A 23,146-nucleotide genomic window follows, 5' to 3' on the forward strand; every position below is an offset into this window, starting at 1 on the left:
TCAGAGTATAACATCTGGTGCCCATCATTACGTCTTTATTACCCGTCAATCATCGTCAATCACATTTACATCTGAAAACAAAGCATTTCTTCCCACGCCGCATAGTTCATATTGACACTTTGACTTAAAGGGGATCAGCATTTAAAGAACAAAGCTTAAAGGGAATCGGCATTTTAAGAACAAAGCTTAAAGGAAACCAGCATTTTAAGAACAAAGATTAAAAGTTTAAAGGGACACTTCTTCTCGATCGATGTTCTTTTTTTTTGTTTATTTGAAATTGAAAAAAAATGATTATACCATATTTGTTCATATTGACACATTTAATTGGGGTCGATATTTTAATATTGCTCCACCCGCGCCCGTACCACCCTGACCACAATCACTTTTATACGCCCACATTTCATATTGTAGAATATTGGTGTCGCCCTTTTCCTGCGTTTGTTTTCCGAAGCTCGTTCAACTTTACTTGTAAACAATTTTTAGTGAAAAGTTATTGAGTTAGCTTTATTACGTCATAAGGACGAATCATGTTTTAAAATTCCTTATCGGTCATTTTATTTCAAAAATTGTCAGCTTTATTTAAACACAAATCTGGCCATTTTCAATGTAAGTTTTTGGCCTTGCTAGAAAGATAATTTATTATTGAATTTTTGTCGATTAAGTTACGATCCATATTTTCTGTATTCTGAACTGTAGAGACATGTGACATGTGAGAGAATAGTTGTCGTGAACATGTTTGTACCCTATCGGGGGGTTAGTACTAAATGATAAGGCCAGTTCAATTTTTCGTCATAGGTCACAAGATGCAAACAGGGCTAACCCTAACCTTAACCCTGGACGTAGCCCCCTATGCTAACCTTAACCCTAACCTACAATCTCGCTAACAATCACGTGCCCAAACCATATTTACATCTCAGCGGCCTTGACATGCACTCGAGCTTATATAATATTAAGTTTCCTGTCATGTTGGTATATATCCTTCTGTTTATTTTCATACTTTTTATTCATTTTATGTTTTGAATTTCTCTGCTAATGTACATTTCAACATCAATCACACCATCACTTTTCATTTCATAATGTTTTGTTTTCTTTAATCTACCCACACACCTGGACCCATTTCATGAAGCGTAGCTAAAGTTACATACACGCCAGCGCAAGCATGGTATACATGTATAGTTGTGTAGTAATAAGTTCAAGTTTCATTCTTTTTGAAAGGCCAATACCCACTGTTCCTAATTCTCAGAAAATCATCACCTCCGGCTAATGCAGTGTATGGGGGTTTCGGATAGAATGTATGTTTTCTTAAAATATGTTTGTTGGATCGAACGAGGATGGCATTGTATACGTTGGTTTAAAAACACTAAAAATATATGAAAGTCGTAACATCTTACATCTATACGTAAGACAGTAGCAAAACAAATATTTTCGTTATCAGAATCTAATTTCTAGGAATAAAAAACTGTGCGATTTTTCACCTCTACTACAGTGCAATAAAATGTTTTGCAATCTGATAATGAAAAAAGTTTTAAGTAACTCTCATACAATCTGTTGAAAATCTCGTCGAAAACGCCTAATGGTTCCGACAAAAATCTCACAGTGTACACTTACCTTAGAAGATTTTATCTTTGGACAAAATGAATGGCGACAACATCATATAAATAAAGTTTACGAGTCATTTTTCTTTTTGGAAGACGTATCTTGCGAATAATTTATCGTGTGTCAACATTTAATACGTCATAACACGATTTAAGCCAATCATATTTAAGCAAATTAAGCAAGAAATATAATTATGTGAGAAGAATTGGTGGCTAAAAGAAATGTATTATTTTCTTAAGAGATTTTTCGTCTTAGGTCTACTGGAAGTAAATATTACTGATCAAAATGGAACAATAAATCAAGCTTGTTTTAATCCTGTGTGTTGTATTAATCTTATATATATATATATCCGTTATTGTTAGATATGTGTTGGGGCTATAGAAATCGGAAGGAACAGTTCGACCTAAATATTACCGAGGTATACTAAAATAATTAATACAACACTTCAGTCATTTTCGGACCATCAAATTAAACATACATTATGCAAGAGCTAAATCTGCCAATTGTAGGTCTTTCTTTAGGCCCGAAATGTTATCTAAATTATTAATTAGACATTAATTAACTTATCCAGACCATAATCAACACTCGATGGCATCGCTAGCCTGCGATATTTACTGGATTATAACCCGGTCTGCTGCTTCTGATTAAATCAACAAATGCATAATCGAGACTATGCTTTTTTTTATCGTACCGACTTTAGTAATTATGTTCGGGGTTAGGCCCAAAATTCAATTGCTAAATATTAGAGTTCATGGTGGATCAATTTAACTGAAATTTTCAGCAAATTCACTTTACTTTTTAACTATTATAGTGAGAACTACCAGCTCTTTATCTAATCTCCCATAATGTATCTTTAATGTTAAAGTTTATTCTATGTGGTCAGCAGTGTTTCTGACTACTCGTGATTTCCAATTGTCAAGGGATTTGTTACGTACACGCTAATGTGTACGTTAAATGAGAACTCTTCGCAGTAATATTAATTTCAGGCCCGGTATAAAAGGCCAAAGGTTCAAACTTAATAATAACGTATGCACAGAAATCCGTACTAAGAACCGTTCTGAAACCGAAAGGCGTTTCCATATACGAAAATTCAACCGTGCCATACTGAGAACGGTGCCGAGACCACCTCACTTCCGGGTCCAGATTGGCATGGTTCTCAGTACGGCACAGGTTTAACACCTGTACACTACAAAAGAATAACCGGCACCTTTCCTGGCACGCTTAAAATGTGTAATGTAAACGGCGTTCTGTCAGCCTGGCAGATGGCTCCCCTGACAATACTTGGGATTCCACGGTAGGTTCCGTGAGCTCCATCGTATAGACATCATATACACAACCATTACGCCTAGAGCTATATACGAACGCATTTCGATTAGTTAAATAATACGAATTGGTTTCAAGCGGTTTACTTTGTAAGCACCCCGCTCTCTGAAATAGTGCCCTGAATCTCTAAGAGTCCATAATATTTGATAATCGAGGTGACAATATGGTGGAATAACGGAATCACCAATTTAAACTCCAATGGCTACCCCATGTCTCCATCTCCTAACTTTGATTCGTGCACGAAGCATCCCATATTTATGTGTCTAGAACACCTGATATCATTGCCACATATCGTATGAACAGTTCACATGACTAACATCACTTTGTATATAATATTTAACAAATCGACCCTGATAATATTATTCAATCATCGTTTCACGTTGTTCAAAGATAAATAAACAATGTGACAGAGACAAAGGCCAGTGAATGTCTTTAATTCAGATTCTATTCTCATTTATTCGGTTTATTTGCTTATTACTGACGAAGGCTTGCATGTCATCAAGCTCAACAAAATAACCACGCCGACTTATCTAATCTCTTCCTTTTAACAAAATATCATAGAAATATGAATAATGGTTATAATATTGGTTTAGCACGTTTTGTGTAAGCCATTTGGCTAGAACGATAATAACTTATAGCCCCTTTTCTCAATCACTGTATAAAAAGGAAATACGTTAAACGTGTCTGATTAGGACTAAACTTTTAGTAAATGTCGTCTGCTAGTAATAGCGCTACTTTGGTTATGGAAATGAAATTGGCGCAAGCTGTATTCTCTCAAGACAATTTCTTCACACCACATTCATTTTAATTTGGAACTACCGGGCCGTCAGACAGTCTTCACTGATGGTCGAAGCACCGGAAAGTCAACACTGCCACCATGAAATTCAACAAATAACTAATGCTGTTAAATAATTGTTAACCTTTCGAAATAAAACAAAATGTATCTGTATGCTGGTATTAAAATAGTTCCTATCTGAAACCTTATGAGAATAATGCGTTGTCCAAAAGAGTTTTGGTTTTATTCTATGCCATTAAGGGGATCACGTGGCTAAGTGGGTAAGACGCTAGCTCGCTAGCCTGGAGGTCGGGTGTTCGATCCCTGCATTGGCCGAGAAAGTTCATTCAGATTTTCCGGCGTGGTTCTCCCTTGCCAGTGATGCAGGATGGAGGGGCTGACAAGGAAAGCTGTCTAGTCGTTCGGATGGGACGAAAAACCGAGGTCCCGTGTACACATTGGCGTGCACGTAAAAGATCTCTTGACAGTTGGAATTCGATATAAGAGTAGGCCGTAGTGCCGCTGTCCGGGCAAAATTTCCCTCATAGCACACTGTATGGCGTATGCCCGTCTTCATTAGCCCAGGTTAGGAGCAGAACAGTAGGACGTTAAACTCCATTTCATTTCATTTCATTTTCATTTCTATGCCATTAAAGGAGCAGTCCCAGATTTCACAGTTGATAAAAGTTGGACTAAGTATGCAAATTAAACGCCAAAACATCAGATATTCAGAAATGATCGTTGGGTGAATGACTTTGTAATCTCGATGACGACTACCAAGCCACTAAAAGAACATGGAAACTGAAAGGTGTATTTCATCAAAAAAGTACCCCATGACATTGATAAACGTTTCTAGACGACTTTTACACAGAATTAAACAGTTTTATTCACTTATATCTGACCACCTCTTACATACCAGGTTCTTCCCCATACTTGTGTTGCGGATAATCATTGAAAGTCGCTAATGCTCGTACTTTTCCATATTACCTTGCTGTTGCCGTTTATTTTACTATCGTTTGTTGTATGCTCGAGCTATCTGGAAACGGACGTAAAGCCCCAGCAGTAGTAGAATAAATAGCAGTAGTAGTAGGAGGAGGTTGGAGGAGTAGGATTCCGAGCCGTTGAAGATAAAACGTCGGTTTTAAAAGATAGGTTGACAGGCAACGATATTTCAACCAAAACAAATAAAATAAATTTTCAAATAAGACGACATACAGATTGATGGCAAGAGTTAAAATTTAATGATTGGAGGCCAATGGACGTTGCTTAACTCGAGGCTTGAGGTCAGGACTAAGACTAGTAATTCTCTCCCCACTGATTTCAATGTTAAATCTATGACATTGCTAGGTCTATAACATTATTTTTTTTTACATTCCGATGATTACTTTACTGTTGGGCGAAGTTATAACTGTTTGAAGATGTAGCATATATCTTTCGTTATCGTAGAAATGATACTTTACAACCGAGACCCAGTCTTGACTATCCATTTTATCGTAAAATTTTTAAATCTCGCTGTTGCTCAAATCCATTTAAATCTCGTCCATTCGATGTTCTAGAGAGTTGATTGTGGTCTTGATGTCTAAAATAATAAATTATATAACATTAGAAGCCAAAAGGAAGACCTGCAATAGCAGACCCGTAGCTAGCCCAAAAATGTTGGGGGGGGGGGGCAAAATAGGGTTTGCACCTGAGGAACTATGAAAATGACGGAAAATTTCAATTTTGAGGCTGAATTTGCGATATTGGCGTGTTATGATATTTTGATATGAACATTATAAAATTTGAAGGAAGGAATACGACTTTAGCGTACGTATAATAATTTATGAGAAAAACGTAAAGTTCGGAATCGAGTTAGAGTGCGGTTTGTTTGAATTTTAAAGATTATCATGCCTGGCGCGGGATTGAATCAACTTAGACGCTCGAGTGATATATCAATTATTTAAGAAAAGCTTGCAGACGACGGGGTTGTTGGCTATGGTCCTTTATTATTCAATAATCAGAAAGCTATACAATATTCTTAATTATAAATACATTTAATGATTAACGATCGCCAATATCAGTGAAATCTACACGTTATGCACGTGCAATCAAGCGAACAAAAGTCATTTAACGTGTAAAGAAGTGCGATTTTTAATGGCGTTTTAAGCTGTGGAAAGTAAGGTTGACAGGTTCAATTTAATGGGAATGAATCAGAACGTAATAAAAGTTTATATTGATATTCTCATACCGTTCGTCAATAATTTCTATGAATACTTCCGTTATATTATTTCATCCAATAATCTATCAGGTGTAGTCTAGGTCATAAAGCTTGATAATAAAAGTTTAGCGAGTGCTCTGCTTAAAAGCATTTACACCACAATGTAATTAATGCATATTGTTAAAATTTGTAAGGGTGAAAATACTACATATTCATGATTTAGTGCTAAAGAAACTAGCAAATGACGTAATAATAGAATTAGTCTAAAATATTATAATATATTGACGTTCGCTTCTCGTGGGCCGTGTTCACTCCAGTCGGATTGTAACTGGTTTCTAATTTCGTTTCTTTGGCATTGTTATGCTGTTTAATATTTCACTATAATAAGGTCTAACAACGTTTTTAAGAGGGGGGGGGGGATGGCCGAATGGTTAGCACGCGCGCACTGTATCATACGGTCTGTCATTGAGTCAACTGGTGGGGTTTCGATTCTTCGGTTGTACGTGACACGGAGTAGGGTCGCCTGTCCAACCTCGTGGGTTTCCTCCGGTTTCCTCCCACTGCTAAAGACCCCTACGCGCAAGCGAATCATTGAAATAAAACTAAACCCCATTTCTTTCTCTCTCTTTTTTAAGAAGTTTGTGATCTTTTGACCTGCCCTGACCTATCTTCCATCCAGCCAATGAACAAATGCTTTGGCTCTGACAAGAATTATTTTAACTAACCACTGTGGCTACAGTTAAATTTGAAAGAGAAAAAAGAATTTGTAAATAAGTACATGTAGTTGGAACTTCACATACCGAAGGCAAGCCAGAATAAAAACCGGAATGAAAGGACGTATTTTTCAAAGAGATTATATTATTGTAAATCGTGATTTATGTTAATTTAAACCCCGTTTCTTAATGTTATTATATCTAGCAACATTAACTAAAGTTAATAAATGTAATTGATCGGCAATGTTTCTTTTTCTTCAATAACACATATAAGCGAATATTTAATGAATTAATTAAATAGAAGACATATCTTTAAATGGCATTTAAAATACACGCCTTCTCGTATTATCAGCACGTGACATTTCTTCGTTTCGTTGTGAATATTCCGGTAGTTATAATTTTTACAGCCGAATAAAAAATACCGGGGAATAAAGGAATCCCGAATGGCGATCATAAAGTCGCATTATTCCTATTTTTTTTTTTAAATTTTTGGCGTACGCCATTCGCCGTTTTAGGAGAATCACCACCGCCGTTAATAGGAAGCAGGGCTGTTGATAGATAAAGTCGATTGAGGGGTGGGGTGGGGGCACAGATTCCACTCAGAAAGGGACACCGTAGGTCCGGCGCCCCAAATCTGAACGCTGGAGATGTTTAAAAGTGAACCCATAAGCCCCAGTAATTACGGGGCTGCGAAACAAAAACCCCTGAACACACAGACAAACTGCTTCACAGAAAATTGAATTCGTAAATTCAAACCTATCACAGCTGATAAAATGTGATTGGTTGATTGCATGGTTATAATTGTTATTTTAATCACATGGTGTTATCATTCTAATTGTTATTTTATCACGGGGTTGTTTTTATTCTAATCTCTCTGTATTAATGCTTCTGTTCCTCTGTTACATGTTTATTAGTCACGAATCGCTGTTTATAGTCTTAATAACGTAATTATCGTATCGACTTTTTTACCATCCAAATGAATATATCGTTCTTTCGCCATGAAAGCTAGTCAATTACCACCAAGCTTTAAAAAAAATACCCGTTAATTATGCGATCCGCTATTATCCGTAATGTGATTCGGTCTCTAATGAAGAAATCAAGCTGGAAAATTATGCAAGAATACAATAGCACTGTCTGACGAAACCATTATGAGTATATAGAATAGAAAAACCGATTCGTTGCCACACGAATAATGAATTAATGGAGTAAAGTACATAAAAAAATATGGATTTTTAGGAAGCGACAATCCCCCCCCCCCCCACCAAAAAACATCGGCGTGAACAGCTTTTTTATAGGCTGAATAACTTCCCCACAATACACTCTAATGGAAAGAAATTCTCGGTTCATTATATATGTTTAGCTTTTACATAACAGATGGTTTATATTATCACATAGTTATTACAAATATGTAAACATAATGATGTTTATTACAAAGTGTTGCTTGTTTGTATTTATAGATTATATTATTACATTTATATTTATTACACGATGGGTATATTTTCCTCTACCCGAAAGTGAATTATTAAGATTAAAATATTCCCGAAATGATCTAGTTATTAGGGTTGGTCGAATGTTACCACACCCTCTCCCTATATGTGTATATTTGTCACATAATAAGGTCCTTACATTATGTTGTTTGTATTATGCTTTTATTGCACAATGTTGTTGTTTTTTTTTACTTATTGTTGTTTATATGTATCATGTTTGTATTGCGTACTTGTATTTGTTGTTTTCATTTGTTAAAAACGTGTTGATGGTATTAGTATATGGAATATTGTTTGTATTATTACACAATGTTGTTTATATTTACAGAATGTAATGAACAATGGAAGTATTACATATATATTATATTGTTTAAATTATTACAAAATGTCGTTTATATTTATTACAGAGTGTAATGAACAATATAAGTATTACATATTATATTCTTTGTATTAAGTATTACATATTATATTGTTTGTAATATTATAATATAATGTTGTTTATATTTATTACAGAGTGTAATGATCAATGCGGCGATAGAAGAGATAATGTAGGTGAAAGAAGATGTAGTAAAAGATGTGCTACTAATCAGGATTGTGTCAGTGCCAAGAAGAAATGTTTATGTGATGGTGTCTGCGGTTTAAGTTGTATTAATACAAGTTAGTAGTACACAAACGTATTCAATACAGCGAGTACACTGGATCGACATTCTTCGGTATCTTCCGATATTTTAGGATTGTTTGTTTATTTCTCTTGAGATTAAGTACTGGATAATCGTGTTAACGGAAATGTAAATAAGTTTGATTCTTTTGTCATCCCAAAATATAAAAATGCTTTCTTTTTTTATGCAAAATCAATCAAATAATTTAATAGTACGCACTGTAACAATTAAGAAAAGAGCCATTTATCCCCCCCCCCCCATCCCATAATCATCAAATTAACAGACCTTGATAAAACAACCATTATTGTCGCCCCAATATTCAACATTATCACCCAATTCTCCATCGCCATATCGTTCGGAATGAAAAAAGAAACCCAGACAAGATTGTTTATGGTATCAGTAATCAAATAAAAATTGGAAAGGGATCGACGAAAACAGTTGTTCATTTTTCACATTTCTCTGTCATCTGTTAAATGATCATGCCAGTCACAATTTGTGATCTCATAAACCATGATTTGGACGATTGCCGGTGTTACTGTAAGATGCCGTTAAAGGAAAAAGAGAATGATTGAGTAATTTGAATGAACAGAATTTGTTATACCGTGATCGAGAGACACTCTAACTAACGTTATATCTAAATTGAAAATAGCTTTAAGTTAGCCAGGCGAGAAATGAGTGATTCGGTTCTTGTCTGGATGGCGGCCATCTTACTTGTAATCAGTTAAATACAATGAAACAAAACTATTGATGGATAAAATAAATTACTGATTATCCAGACTTCTGGTCACCGTTTACACGCTAGTAAATCATGTCGGCTTATTTAAAGTGATGGTTCTATATTCAATATATTTAAATGTTAAAAGGACAATGCCAGATTTAATGACTTCGCTACAGCTCTTTATATTAACCAGGCCCCACAACAAACCCTATAACGAAAACACTAATAATTTGCAGGTTGCCATACTGTTAAATTTTCAAAATATTAACCTTTTTCAAAAAGTACAGTGTAATTAGCCTCAATTTTTCAAGTAATGGTTGAAAATTTTTACGGTGCTATATAATTAATAAGTAGTGACTTTAGATCCTGGTATGAATGAAATTCTTATCCCGACTATAGTTATTGTACAGTTCCCGAATGTGTTAATTACAAAAGAACAGCTATTCGATTCGTTTGCAAAGTATCTTCATCCAATTTTATAAGGCCATATTTCAGTCATCAGGCTTAAGGATACAGAGCATAAAACTATGTTTAAACATTCATCTACGGGGCTACGGGATCAAAACGTTTTTTTTTTAAAATTCGATTTACTACAAATTTGCCCGAAATATAGTTTCTTGCAAAATAAATTTTAATCATCCGCCGTGCAGTGCGCCAGTTCTTACCATGTGTCACATTGGCGTTTAACCTAGGGCGGACGAGTGTATTTTTTCGCTCGGTCGCGCCGAATTTTAAAATCGCTCAAAAAAATTGCCGGCGTAAAATATTCGGCCGAAAATATCTAACATGCTAGATACGGACTATCGGTACGGTGAATTGTTCGCCGAACAGAATCGGGCATACGGGCGATTTTTACGAGCGATTTTAAAATCGGCGCGATCGGGCGAAAAAATACGCTCTTAAAATGGCAGGTCCTCTTAACTCTTAAAACTGTCGATTTAATTAAATTTGAATTTTGGATTTATTTTTTGAAGTGAGTATTCGTCTACATTTTAGAATTTGGGTCTATAGACAGAACCAATGTTGAAAGATAACTAATTTTGTGTTCAGCTTGGGTCTAAAACCAAACTAAAATTAGTAATCAAACTTAAAATTAAATCGTATAGATTTTGTCCCATCCGATCAACTGCACCGATCAAATTAATTCAAATCTTTATTTTCATTTAACTCAAAGAGGATTAGCTCCTTTAAACATTGCCGGATCTCCCCACCCGATCTCTTTAGTCCAGCTCAGCCCTTCTAAATATCTGACAGCTAATTTCACCACCACATCCCCGAATAGGTAACCCTAATAGAACATTGATTTATCCGCTATCCATTACTTAAAAAAAACCCCAAAAAACACGTAATGAACACTAAATGTCGGTTTTCCTTTCTTTAAAATATATATATATATATTTTTTAAATCGATTAAGCTGTATTGGCCCGTCTAGGTTATATCGCTTTGTTCCCATTCTCATGACATTGTACGAAAGTTTATAATGCTTTACTGCAGACAACCCAATTATAAACGCCTGCTAAACCAAAAATACTGACATTTTTACACGGCCGCGTTATCGTATTTTTATGCAATAACTGTTATGTAGCACGCTTAGCTTGGGTCGGAGAAGTGTTAACATTGTCTGTCTAATTTAGATTAGTCATAAAGATCTTCCTAACCAGTTGTTGAGTATTCGACTAGTGGAAATTAGATATAATTAAGATATGAAATTTCGTCCACCACAATTGTCTGAGTCCTTAATTCTCTATGTTTAAGGATCTTTGTAGACATTCTGATGGAACTGACGATGAGTATGATGAGCTACTTCAAGGAATTATCGATATTCCCTGATGATTCGAAGATAGCTTTATAAATTAACTGAAGTGATATGGAACTTGTGAAGTTGATAAAAATCAAAAGACAACGTTGGGAGACTTTCAAACTATGCAAAAATAAACCCCTTTTAAAAACACTGTAATGTTGTTAAATTTTACCTAATGTCTAGTGCGAGGTTATGTCATATGACACTAAACATACAACAAAAAGTTGCGAGAGAAAAACTCTTAAAGGTTTTACATGGGCCCAGGTCCCTAACCGCACAATTCCCACCGACCGCGTGTAAGCCAACAAAATAATATACTGTCTTGTATTAAATTTAAAGTTACATGTTTGTGACGGGATGTATTTCTCGGAATTACAGGAATCGTTGATTGCCACATAACGAACAATCCTGTATATTTTTTGATCGCAAGTTTTCTGCTGTGAACTCGATACAGTTGTTTTAAAATTAGGCGTGAGTCTTTACTTGGATTACAGTACCCTTCTGTCGCCCAGCTTCATTATCCCGATAGTTGGACGTTAAGCCCCATTTCATTTCCCTATTGTCGCATTACGGTTTTCGAATTTATGGCACTCAGATTTCTTATCTTTGATGCATGCCTTTCTGCCAAGTTATACACTTGGTTCACTTGCTGTTAAATTCGACCTGGTCAATAAAATACGACTCAATTATCAGAAAATTCATTCATTTTTGATATTTTAAATCATGTATTAGCTCTAATGTGTTTAAGTCATGAACCGTAAGAAAGATATCCCGAGAATATTTAAGGCCATGGGTTGACCGCGTAATCGAATCTGGTATAATTTACAAGGGTAATTATTGTGTTCGGAACACTCCGGTACTAAATCAACCCTTTTTAGACACTCGCTGTTAGCAAACAGACATTCCTAAGACAAAAACAATCGCCATTGCTCTCAAAAATGGCCATAAATACTCATTGGTGTACACCAGGTGAAATTTAATTTCTGTAAGAGTATTGGAATTCTGTCGAAGGTAACAGACGAAGCGTTGATGAATTACATCCCAGTGAACAGCAAACAGCCAATTATAAACTCCAGAAATGAAGAGTTGCGCGAACCTCTCTGAATAAAGAAATTAAATTTTTTGAGAAATCGATTGCGAGTTTGTTTTTTTAATGAATAAACGCCTCAGTAATAACCCCTTCCCGCATGTCTCATTTTCATGTTAGCCGTCGAAAATCTTATTCAAATTTAGAACGGAGGGAAACCATTTAAAACAAACCAGCAAGAATGAATACAGATTCACATTGGATTATAACTGATATGTGACAAATTGATGTTCTAATTTAGGAATTTTAGAATATCTTGAACGATAAAAAGAGATCTGCAATTCAAGAAAGAATTTGAAAGTTCGGATAGCCAAACCTATATTTGCATAATTGTACACATATCGGCAATGAATCTCGTGGCTACTGTGTTTGAATCATTGGAGTATTACTGTTTTACGTCAATTTCGCTCTTAAATTATATTTTCCGTGATGTATGAAGATAAAAGAGAGGAAAAACTGATTGGCATGCAATACCTAATAAAAGTCAAGAGCATTCACATGTATTTTATGATTGACGAATGTAATTTTTTTTGTTTGGCATTGAAATGAAAAGAATTTTGTTATTATAATTACACGTATCTGTAATGAAAGTAGCTGTAAGTTTAGTTGACTGTTAGTAATTTGTTTACATTTTTAAAATATACAATACAACACAAACTATTCGACAAAATATAGAACACAATTATTAGACACTACATATCTTCAAGTCTCTTTTATTTGTTATGCTATCATCTATTGTATTATATTTTTCATGAAGGGCAGGGTGGTAGAAAGGCTCCCACAGCCTAATCCTTTACCCTTCTTAAATAAAGATATTATTATAACAAAAATAAATGCACAGGGTGCCAGATTAAAATCACAAGACGCTGAAGCCAGTTTATTGATTTTCAGTTGTAACGTAACCGGTGGTTTTGGTATTTTGAGAGTTCTATAAATTGTTAATCTATTAAAAGCAGTTATGTATCACATATTAAATTGCTAATCTATATTAAAATCAATTATATATCGCATATTAAATTTTTAATCTATTAAAATCAATTATGTACCATATATTAAATTGTTAATCTGTTTAAATTAATTATCACATATTTGTGTAACCCAAACACTCTCTTATGCCAAGAACCTTCATTTTGTCCATCATTTCAATGTTTTTCCTACTTTAATAGATTAATATGAAACAATTATCACAAATTTAACTAGTTTGTTTGCCAGGTAAAAATGGGATTCCAATAATTTTATTAAAAATAGCCCCGTTAGCTAAAAAATAATAATTTCATGTCCCGTGCTGATCAAACCGGTGGCAAATGATAAGAGACTTTTTCAGTAGAAAGCTATTGAATTAGGATTTACCTTGAATACATTTTCTATATATCTCCTTTGCCAAACAGTAAGATATGGATGGTATTAAAGCCGAGCTTGCTTCGATGAACTAACGATCCATCAAGATTAATGTATTGTAGCGGAAATAAATAAATACAGAAACCAAAAAATCCATGAGAATACGTACCATTTGCGTTACACTGGTTTAAGCCCTGGGCAACACGGATTTACTAATATATTACACCAGTCAAACACTGCCATAACACAGCTGAAATGGGCAAAGGAAATGAATTGGGTTTTAACGTCCAACCTTTGTGCACCAAGGCCAACATACGCCATGCGGTGACTATGAGGGGAAATTCAACTGTTAGGGTTCTTTTACGTGCACGCCGATGTGGTGATGAGGAGACTAATATCACTAATTAAAGAAGCGTTATTCAAGAGCTAAATCTACCTATTGCAGTTCTTTCTTTATGCCTTAAATGTTAAATAAGTATTAACTTGCCAAGACCACACTCAACTCCCAATGCCATCGGGTGCTCGAGATATTTAACATATTTAAATATATAATTTAAAAATGGATATTTGAGACTTTGTTTATTATCTTAACAACGGCAGCAATGACGATCGAAATTACACTGTTCTTCTAACGGCGATAACTTGGCTCAGAATGAAGTAATTTAACTGAAAGTTTTAATTTTCATTGTCTATTTTTTTTTAACTATTATAGCGATAAGTGCCAGCTATTTTTCTACATCCTACATAATGGCTAAATTTGTTTGTTAAGACCAGCTCAATTTTTGTCAAGGTCGTGAAGATGTAAATAAGGTTACGGCACGTGATTGTTGGCGAGGTTGTAAGTTAAGGTTATGGTAAGCATTGGGGCTAGGTACAGGGTTAGGGTTGGGATTAGCGCTAGCCCTGTATGATAAAAAATTTGAGCTGGCCTTATCATTTAGCACTAACCCTACCTAATGCCCCTTTAGATTGACATTGGTAGATGTTTTGTTTATCAATTTATTTTCGTATTTTTTCTTTCACAGACATGAAATGTGTTGACATTGAGGGATCTAGAATACCCCACGGCCATGTTGAAATAATTCCCTTTAATCAGTTCGGTGCTGTTGCTAAATATAGATGTGACGACGGTTATACGTTATTTGGAATTACAGGGAGGGTCTGTCAGGGCGACGAGACCTGGAGCAGGCAAGCCCCCACTTGTAATCTTACAAGACATGTTATAGGTGAGTATATAATTACAATAAACGTAAGATCAGGTCCTTAAGGACAAGTATGAAGGTGATTGGTAAAAGTCAAGCACAGTGAAATTTGGAATCAGTGTTAAGAGTGTACAGCCAAAGTTATCAGAAAGAGTATGTTCATTATATGAACCCCTCATTAATTATTATACCCTGCCTCATGGACGACACCCCTCACCACTCCCGGCATCATCTCAAGGTATTTGTCATATAGTACAAATATATACTTATGAGCATTGAATTATGTATCTGTAAAGGGAAATAATATCTTCGATTGTTTTGTTTCTTTTCAATTTAACTGGGTGTACACAAATAAGTCAATGAATTTTGAAATCGATCAGGAATAAATCGGTTCAGACAGCAATTGCTATACCTTATGCTACATTATTCGAAAACGTGGCGCGTTTGTCCTTGCTGCTGACGGAAGAGTGTAATATGTTCCTTATTTAGTGCTGTTCCTGAAACGACGGATGATTTCGTTACATCACACAAATAGTGTAGTAAGTGAAATATAATTAGTACTTCAAATCTTGAAATATAAAGAAAAATAACAAATTAAGAATTTTCTTGCTTTTTTCTATAAAGAGCAATTCTGTTTTTGCTATAATTATCGTTTAGTTCTTCTCAGCTGTCAAAGAAAAATAAAATCCCAGATACAAACATAAATAATGGTGCTTTAATTAAACGACATTCAGGGATACAAATAAAACGTTTATCAATATTTTCTCAGTTATTAAAATCAACTTAATAACTTCAATTTTCTGGTGAGCCGTATAGTTTTGAAGTTGGAAGGGGTCTGTTGGACAGAGATAAGGCAGTGATGAGGAAACCCGATAAGTAATCGGCAAAAATATCAATACGTTCTGACCCGAACACTACAGAGACTCAAATTGCGTAAGACTTTATATGAAGTGTTTGTTTATTGGTAATATTTATAATGAGTAATTTTGAAGTTTCTTGTCAACAAAGTCTAAACCATGTTATACTGGTTTTTATCACTGATGAGATAAACGGTTGGAAATACGGTTTATGTTTGTTTTCGATAGTAATGTAAATATAATTGTCCACTGATTTACATTGTAAGCCGTATTAGTAAACGGAATATTGCACAAGATATATCGATTGTAGACATATATTTTGAAAACGTATGAAAGCGAAAACTTAGTTTAACTACAGTGTCTATCAATGATGTTTAAAATGTGTAACAGGGAGAGATTTTGATGGTGCTTATCTTTTACGATCTTGCCTAATTGAAGATGTCACTTTTCTGTAATATAGTTATAGTTTTGTGCCAGAAAATGGTTTAGACGGTCTGACTTTTCCTGCCAAATCTTTGAAGTACTGTATTTGTGAAAGGGCTTATCTACTAACCAAAACCTGCCTAATAACATGACTTATTTAAATACAGGGTTTTATAAAAAATAAACAATAATTTGACGACCCGACCATAAGTTAGACACCAATACTACAGCCTAGACTGACTCCGCGTGGAATATACTTCGAATATTATTCTGGACAAACTAGTTCGGTTCAATTTTGTTTTGCTTTTTTGGTCACAAAGAAGAACCATATCATGATATACTATTTGCTATACTATTCATACCTAAGCAGGTTAATAATGATGAGTAAAATCGATGTATAAATATATGAATAAATAAGACACGTCATGTTTACCAATAATAAACAGCAGGATTCTTGATCTTACTTACAGAGTGGTTCAAGTAATTGAATTCTCGGCTGTAATAAAATAGGTTCCATATAAAAACAAAGTACCCAACAGATACACTACTGACGTGGTTATCTCGAGTCTAAGAAGCCGTGCAAAATCAGGTATCGAATAAAGAAGCTGCGACAATGGTCACAATACCCTACATTTTACTATTTTGATTTGATGTATTTTACAGAAAAACAAGAATGCGGTCGCCCTCCACAGGTGAACCACGCCCATCACAGTGGACCCCGGAATGTTATGTCCCATCCATTGGGAAGCACTTTACTGTATGAGTGCGATGCTGGTTTTACAGCCAGGAAAGATGTGGTAGTCAGAGCCTGGTGTGTCGGAGATGGAGTGTGGGTCGGACCTAACTTAACATGTAGCCGTAAGTAAATAACTGAACGTTGAATTCACTGTATCGCACGGTTCGGATATTGGTAACACCAACAAGATGTCTGTTCTATGTTTGAGCAACAAGACTGCACTGTATATGTGTCGCGATGTGAGCTGATTCGGGGAATTTCACTGCTTATTACACTTGGAGTCCACTAGATTGCCCTTTGAATGTTACCTTATGGCGATATTATTCCAAAATAAGAAATTCAACGTTTCACTTTAATTGTGCCGACATCAGGATACATTAATCAATCCATTAATCGTTCTTAGTTCATGTACCTTTATCCGCGGTATTTTACTTTTGATTTCAGATGCTGGATGTGACCTTTTGCCCGATATACCTTCCGGTACAGTTCATATCATTCCCCCCAATATGATTGGTGGTAGAGCTAGATATAGCTGTTATCCTGGTTTTCATCTTGTTGGACGAATTGAACGAACTTGCCAGTCAGATGGTCAATGGGACGGATCACCCCCAAGCTGTGAAAAGGGTACGATCTACAAGAAATTCAAGGCTGATAACAAACAATATATTGTTATTAATAGCAACATTTTCAGACTATTATGATTTTATCGCATGTTCTTGTTCGTATCTGAGACAGAAATCGTTTAAGACGAGATTAACCCAAGAAACTTGTCGAATATGAAACACATGGTTGTTGGTTTCAATTCGCAATTGTTGTAGTTACATGATTGATTATTGACTAGAAATTAAGTTCAGGTATACCACAAGATGAAAATGTAATCATCATGAATTTATGTTTCTATACCTTCACAACATATTAGTTTCGATCTGGGTTCCACAAATAATATAATCTTTAATTGTGCTTATAGTTGTTTGTGGACGACCACCGGAGGTAGAACATGCTTCCCACGATGCACCTACAGATCAACTGCAGTTCCAAGCCGGCACACAGTTAACCTATACGTGTGTCTTTGGTTATTATAGAGAGGGGGCGCCTAGATCCATGTGTACAGGAGAAGGTCAATGGGTAGGACCCAGAATGACATGTAAAGGTAAGTTGTTTCTTTCTGTTGGGCAATTCTTTTATTTGATAAGATGGTATGACCACCACAAATAGCATTAAAAGAACTAATCCTCTTTGATTTGGGTCAAAACTAAACGTTGAATTGGGTTGATCAAATCATGGGAGTAGTGTGAGAGAGAGAGAGAGAGAGAGAGAGAGAGAGAGAGAGGGGGGTAACGTCAACTCGACACAAACTAGGTCATTTCGGGACTAACCTATGGCTCTCAATTTTACTTCATTAATTTGCTTGCGCGTAGGGGACTTTAGTAGTGGGTGGAAACTGGAGGACCCGGAGAAAACCCACGAGGTTGGACAGGCGATCCTACTCCTTGTCACGTTCGAGCGGAGAATCGAAACCGCGCGACTTGACCCAATGACAGACCTTCTGATCTGTGGATCTAAAATTTAGAATGAAGACAGATAGTCGCCTTGAATTAATGTATTACCCCCCCCCCCCCCACACACACACACCCACAAACACACGCAATATTTTGAGGGTCGTATTCCGTGTTGTGCGTACCGTTTGTGGACGATCGGTCAACATTTTCAAATGTTGATTGACTCACATTATTTTTTTTTTAGGAACCAGGACAACGTAATGCTATGGAAATTGTATGAAATTTATATCTTTCAGCCCGAAATTGTGGTGCACCTGGAGAAATCAACAACGGTTGGCGAGATCCGGGTTATAAGTTCACGTTTCCTAGTAGAGTTACATATCACTGTAATGAAGGTTTTGAACTATTGGGTCGAGCATTCAGAGAATGTCAGTCTAATGGAGAATGGTCAGGAATATTACCTACATGTGAACGTAAGCGATTAATTATTTATTATTTACTCCAATAAAAAAGAGGTTAAATAATTTCAAAATATTTGGAGTCCAGTAATCTTATAAGAGAGGGCTCAAAATTTAACAGACCATTCCCCACTTTTAAAGATACCTGTGAGAAAGCAATATGATGTGCAAATTATTGAATGTAAATTTCATCCGGATTCGGACAATTAAACATACCCTATATTAAACTGATCATAACTAAGTTAGAATTGATCGATTTGAAAAATATTTGGACCAAAATCTTATTTTTAAGTATGATCTTAATTTCCATACTTAACCTTTATTCTGGCGTATTGAAGCCAAAATGTTGCTTACCAGATAAACTGTAAAACTAATCTCTAAATAATACAACACAGATATTCTTATGTAGAAACGAGATTAATATATTTTAAACTTTATTTATGTGAGTGGTAGGGGACTCTCTTCCGTTTGTGACAGGCAATAGTGATCTTAATTCTATTCAAAAGTATTATGGTCGAAATCTAACTTTTACTTAAAATATTTGAAGTTTTGAAATCAAAATGTCTCAAAATGTCGCTTTCGGTTACATTTACTGTTTCAGCAATCGAATGTCAAGAGTTGGGACCACCGCTACATGGAACTATGATAGGATCCGGTCGAACGTACGGTTCTTTGATTAGATTTGTGTGTAATGATGGGTATAAAGTGGTCGGCTCTGCTGAACGCAGGTGCCAGGCTGATCGATTGTGGAGTGGCCAAGAAGCAAGATGTGAAGGTAACTCTAGAGCATGCTCTCTTTATGGATTAGATTCGAGCTAGGATTTAAAGATAGGTTCATTGAAGGATAATTAAGCCATCTGTTCGACCCAGCAAACTAAAGTGTGATATTTCTAATGAACAGAAAAATAAAATTACAGAAGCAACTTCCATAATCCCACAATAAATTAAATAAGTTGATCATTACAAGTCAAACCATTTGGCAATTTGTATATCAATGCGAGCTCTCACATTACACAGTAACCGAGCTCGTGGCAGATTTGTTCACCAACTGGAAGTTTCATTTTTACTATATCGATGTCCTTGGGTTTTACGATGGTACGATTGGTTAACCAGATTCAGTATTCCGGAAGTGACGCGAAAATAGGAAATTGGTCTTGGTAATCGTAAGGCCTGATATGAACAGGCCCAAAGATACTGCGGAATTTTTAAGCAGTGGTATACCGGTCGAAATTCTCAAATAAGGGAGGTAAACCATCTTTATGCGACATTTTAATTTGGCAAACGTCAGTGATATATTTTACTCAATATCAAACAAAATATTAACAGAAATATACGCTCGTACCTTGGTGCCCCAGATCCATTAGGGTGTGTTCCTTGTAGTACTCTATTTTATTTATATTAACAGAAATAGACTGTGGTGTACCCGGTCCATTATGGAATGGTTATGTCGATGGACATAGAACTACTGTAGGTTCGGTGTATTTCTTCAGGTGAGTTCTGCTAGAAATATTTTCTTTAGATAACATAGAAGCTACTCAAAATCACTCCCATATACACAATGCCCATTCCGGTATTCCTATACCGACAACGAAATGTAGTTAACATATGACTGCTGTTTGGGCTGACTTAGACTCGCCAGAAAAGTAGTTTTAAATGCAAAGGTATAGATTATGTATTATTCCTACAATGCACGTTATTCGTATTACGCCTGTATCAGATATATCGGTTTAGACCACCACATACCCTAGATTTAAACGCCTTCGACACACATAATTAAAATATGAATGGTGGATTTTTAATTGCCAGTGAAATCTAAAATGGATATGAATCACAGGAAACGGACGCTTATTTAAGGGCGAACCCTTTAACTTAAATATACGTTTAATCTTTCGGTCTTTATTATGATTCATACTGTACTACTTTCAGATGTTATGCCAGGACGACTTTTGACGGACCGGCGTTTGCTGCCCAGTGTCTGGAAAGCGGACAGTGGTCTCAAAATCTGCCAAAGTGTTTGGGTAAAACTGTTTCTGTGTTGTAATTTTAGATTCAGAACTTTTCACGTCTTTTTATAAACTCTTTAAAATAATCGGCATAATGATATATCAGATGATGGCTCGCAGCTGTTAACCAGAAGTGATGCCACAACTCCGATTTGATTAATGTATTCCAGTATTCTGACCAATTAAACAACTCAATCGACAGGCGTTTCGTTTTGATATTTTGTCAGTTTTACAGTTTTTGCGGTGAAGATAATAGTTGGGACAAGAACAAAATTTTCGACTGCTAAATGGAATTTGGCGTAATCGTAAAATTATTCTAAAAGATAATCCTAGACAATTTAATTCGCAATTTGCTAGCTAGATCTGGACATGCATTGTGTGTACAATTTCTATTTTATAAACGATTTCTTAATGTTATACAATACAGGACAATGTCAAGTACCAGCCATATTGAATGGATCTGTAGTAGCTGGTCAAGAGGGAGTGTGGGTAGATCATGGAACAGCTATAACGTATACATGTAAGGAAGGTTTAGAGTTAAATGATACGTCAGAGATAAGTTGTAATAACGGCACGTGGAAGGTAATACCAAGATGTGTACCAGGTAGGTAAATCTCTATTTGTAGGTTTCCAATGGCGAATCTAGAATGAGTGGACCAGGTGTACCAGGGGACACCCCACCCGCCACCCCAGCCAATAGAAAAGATCATATATCCCATGGTATCCACGTGTTATAAATCAAAGTAACTTAACGAATAAATAACAAAATTTGTACCGAAAACTGTAAATTAAAAGAGAAAGGGTCCTCCGATAAAGTTTTGGTGATGTAGGTCAGCAAAGTCCACAAATATTTTAGTGCTCTTTTTTTGGGAGTTACACAGGAACGCATTATCCATTATATCTCAACATTGACTTTATCTGTGGACGTAAGAATTTGAATGAATCAACAAATCAACAGCCATTTTAAATATATACTAAATTTACAGTATATGTAATCATAAATTACACTTTCCTTCAATATGCATTTGGTATTTCAGCCCCATGTAAAACTGCCCCACCACAGATGGAGAATGGTCACCGTGTTTTCTTCAACATGAATCACGGGGATCGTGCTAGGTATTTCTGTATGGAGGGATACAGACTGAGAAATGATCACAGATACCTGACGTGTAATTTTGGAATCTGGGAAGGACCCACACCACAATGTGAAGAGAGTAAGCATTTATTGTTAAATATTTCATAACATTATCACTATAGTTATGAGAATTAAATTATGCGAGTGTTAAGCCTTTTATGCCAACTAGCAATCGAAACAAAGACGCATGGGCCTACGGACGCGATGAATGTTATTTGGGAGGGGGCGTCCCTACTCCTTGTTACGTACAACCGGGGAATCGAAACCACGCCAGTTGACTCAATGACAGATCTTATGATACAGCACGCACGCACTAACCATTCGTCTACCCCCCCCCCCCCACACACACCTCTTGACAAGTGTAGCTTTTAAAAGAAGCAACGAGAATGGATGCGTCAGAATCCCGGCTTCAGCCGAACAGAACATTTGGGATTTTTCGAGCCGTGTTCTCACTTGTGTGGCTCTGGAGTCTGTGGGGCTGACAAAGATAGTGTCTGTAGTGGTTCGGCTGGGACAAAAGACGGAGTCCCGTGTTTAAAGATACATTAGTTAAGATTTAATAGAGTTTGCTGTTCTTGATATAACAGTTCAAAAATTGATGATAAAAAAGAACATATTGAACATTTCAGTCAAATTATTTTATTCTGAACGAAGTCACATTATTGGAAGTTTGGACTAGAAATTGGCATCAACTGTCTCCGTAACGTCACCGAGAATTGCCGATCGTTTAATTGACAGACGATAAACTCCGCCCACATATTATCGATTATCAAGTAACATTTTCAATGCCTACGGTACGCTCGATTATCAGTCCTTTTATCGACCGTCTCCAGGAGTGACGTCAGTGATTAACGGTAAATATTAGCTTGGTCATCCATTTAATTATTAAATGGACTGCTATTTAAATCCAAGCTGTATCTAAGCCAAGTTTATTTTGAGCTTGTTTTGTAAATAAAGGGCTAATTAATAATTTCTATAACATTTGAAGCCTATAGAAAGGCTTGCATATTTAGCTCTTAACTAATGTATCTTTAAGTTGATAGTTGATAATGATAGTAAGATCTCTTGACTTTTGGCGTTTGATTAAGAATAGGCGAGAAGCCACTGCCCGGGCAAAATTCTCCCCGTCGCACGGCACACG

The 23,146-nt window shown here is 35.8% G+C and overlaps 1 protein-coding gene across 2 annotated transcripts in view; it reads left to right on the plus strand.

The window, feature by feature from the left end:
• The window catches only part of LOC126821871 (protein lev-9), a 40,632-nt gene that overhangs the window by 14,266 nt on the left and 3,220 nt on the right, over positions 1 to 23,146 (plus strand). Inside the window, exons 2-12 of one of the 2 annotated variants that reach the window (XM_050550445.2) lie at positions 8,602 to 8,745; positions 14,718 to 14,918; positions 16,838 to 17,032; positions 17,355 to 17,534; positions 17,878 to 18,060; positions 18,706 to 18,882; positions 19,469 to 19,642; positions 20,273 to 20,357; positions 20,794 to 20,885; positions 21,298 to 21,474; positions 21,908 to 22,084. In XM_050550445.2, the coding sequence (XP_050406402.1) occupies positions 8,602 to 8,745; positions 14,718 to 14,918; positions 16,838 to 17,032; positions 17,355 to 17,534; positions 17,878 to 18,060; positions 18,706 to 18,882; positions 19,469 to 19,642; positions 20,273 to 20,357; positions 20,794 to 20,885; positions 21,298 to 21,474; positions 21,908 to 22,084 (1,785 nt within the window). The remainder of the gene's footprint in view (positions 1 to 8,601; positions 8,746 to 14,717; positions 14,919 to 16,837; positions 17,033 to 17,354; positions 17,535 to 17,877; positions 18,061 to 18,705; positions 18,883 to 19,468; positions 19,643 to 20,272; positions 20,358 to 20,793; positions 20,886 to 21,297; positions 21,475 to 21,907; positions 22,085 to 23,146) is intronic. The other variant, XM_050550455.2, reaches the window with a different exon arrangement.

This window comes from Patella vulgata, chromosome 1 (genome assembly GCF_932274485.2).
Source record: "Patella vulgata chromosome 1, xgPatVulg1.2, whole genome shotgun sequence".
NCBI lineage: Eukaryota > Metazoa > Mollusca > Gastropoda > Patellidae > Patella > Patella vulgata.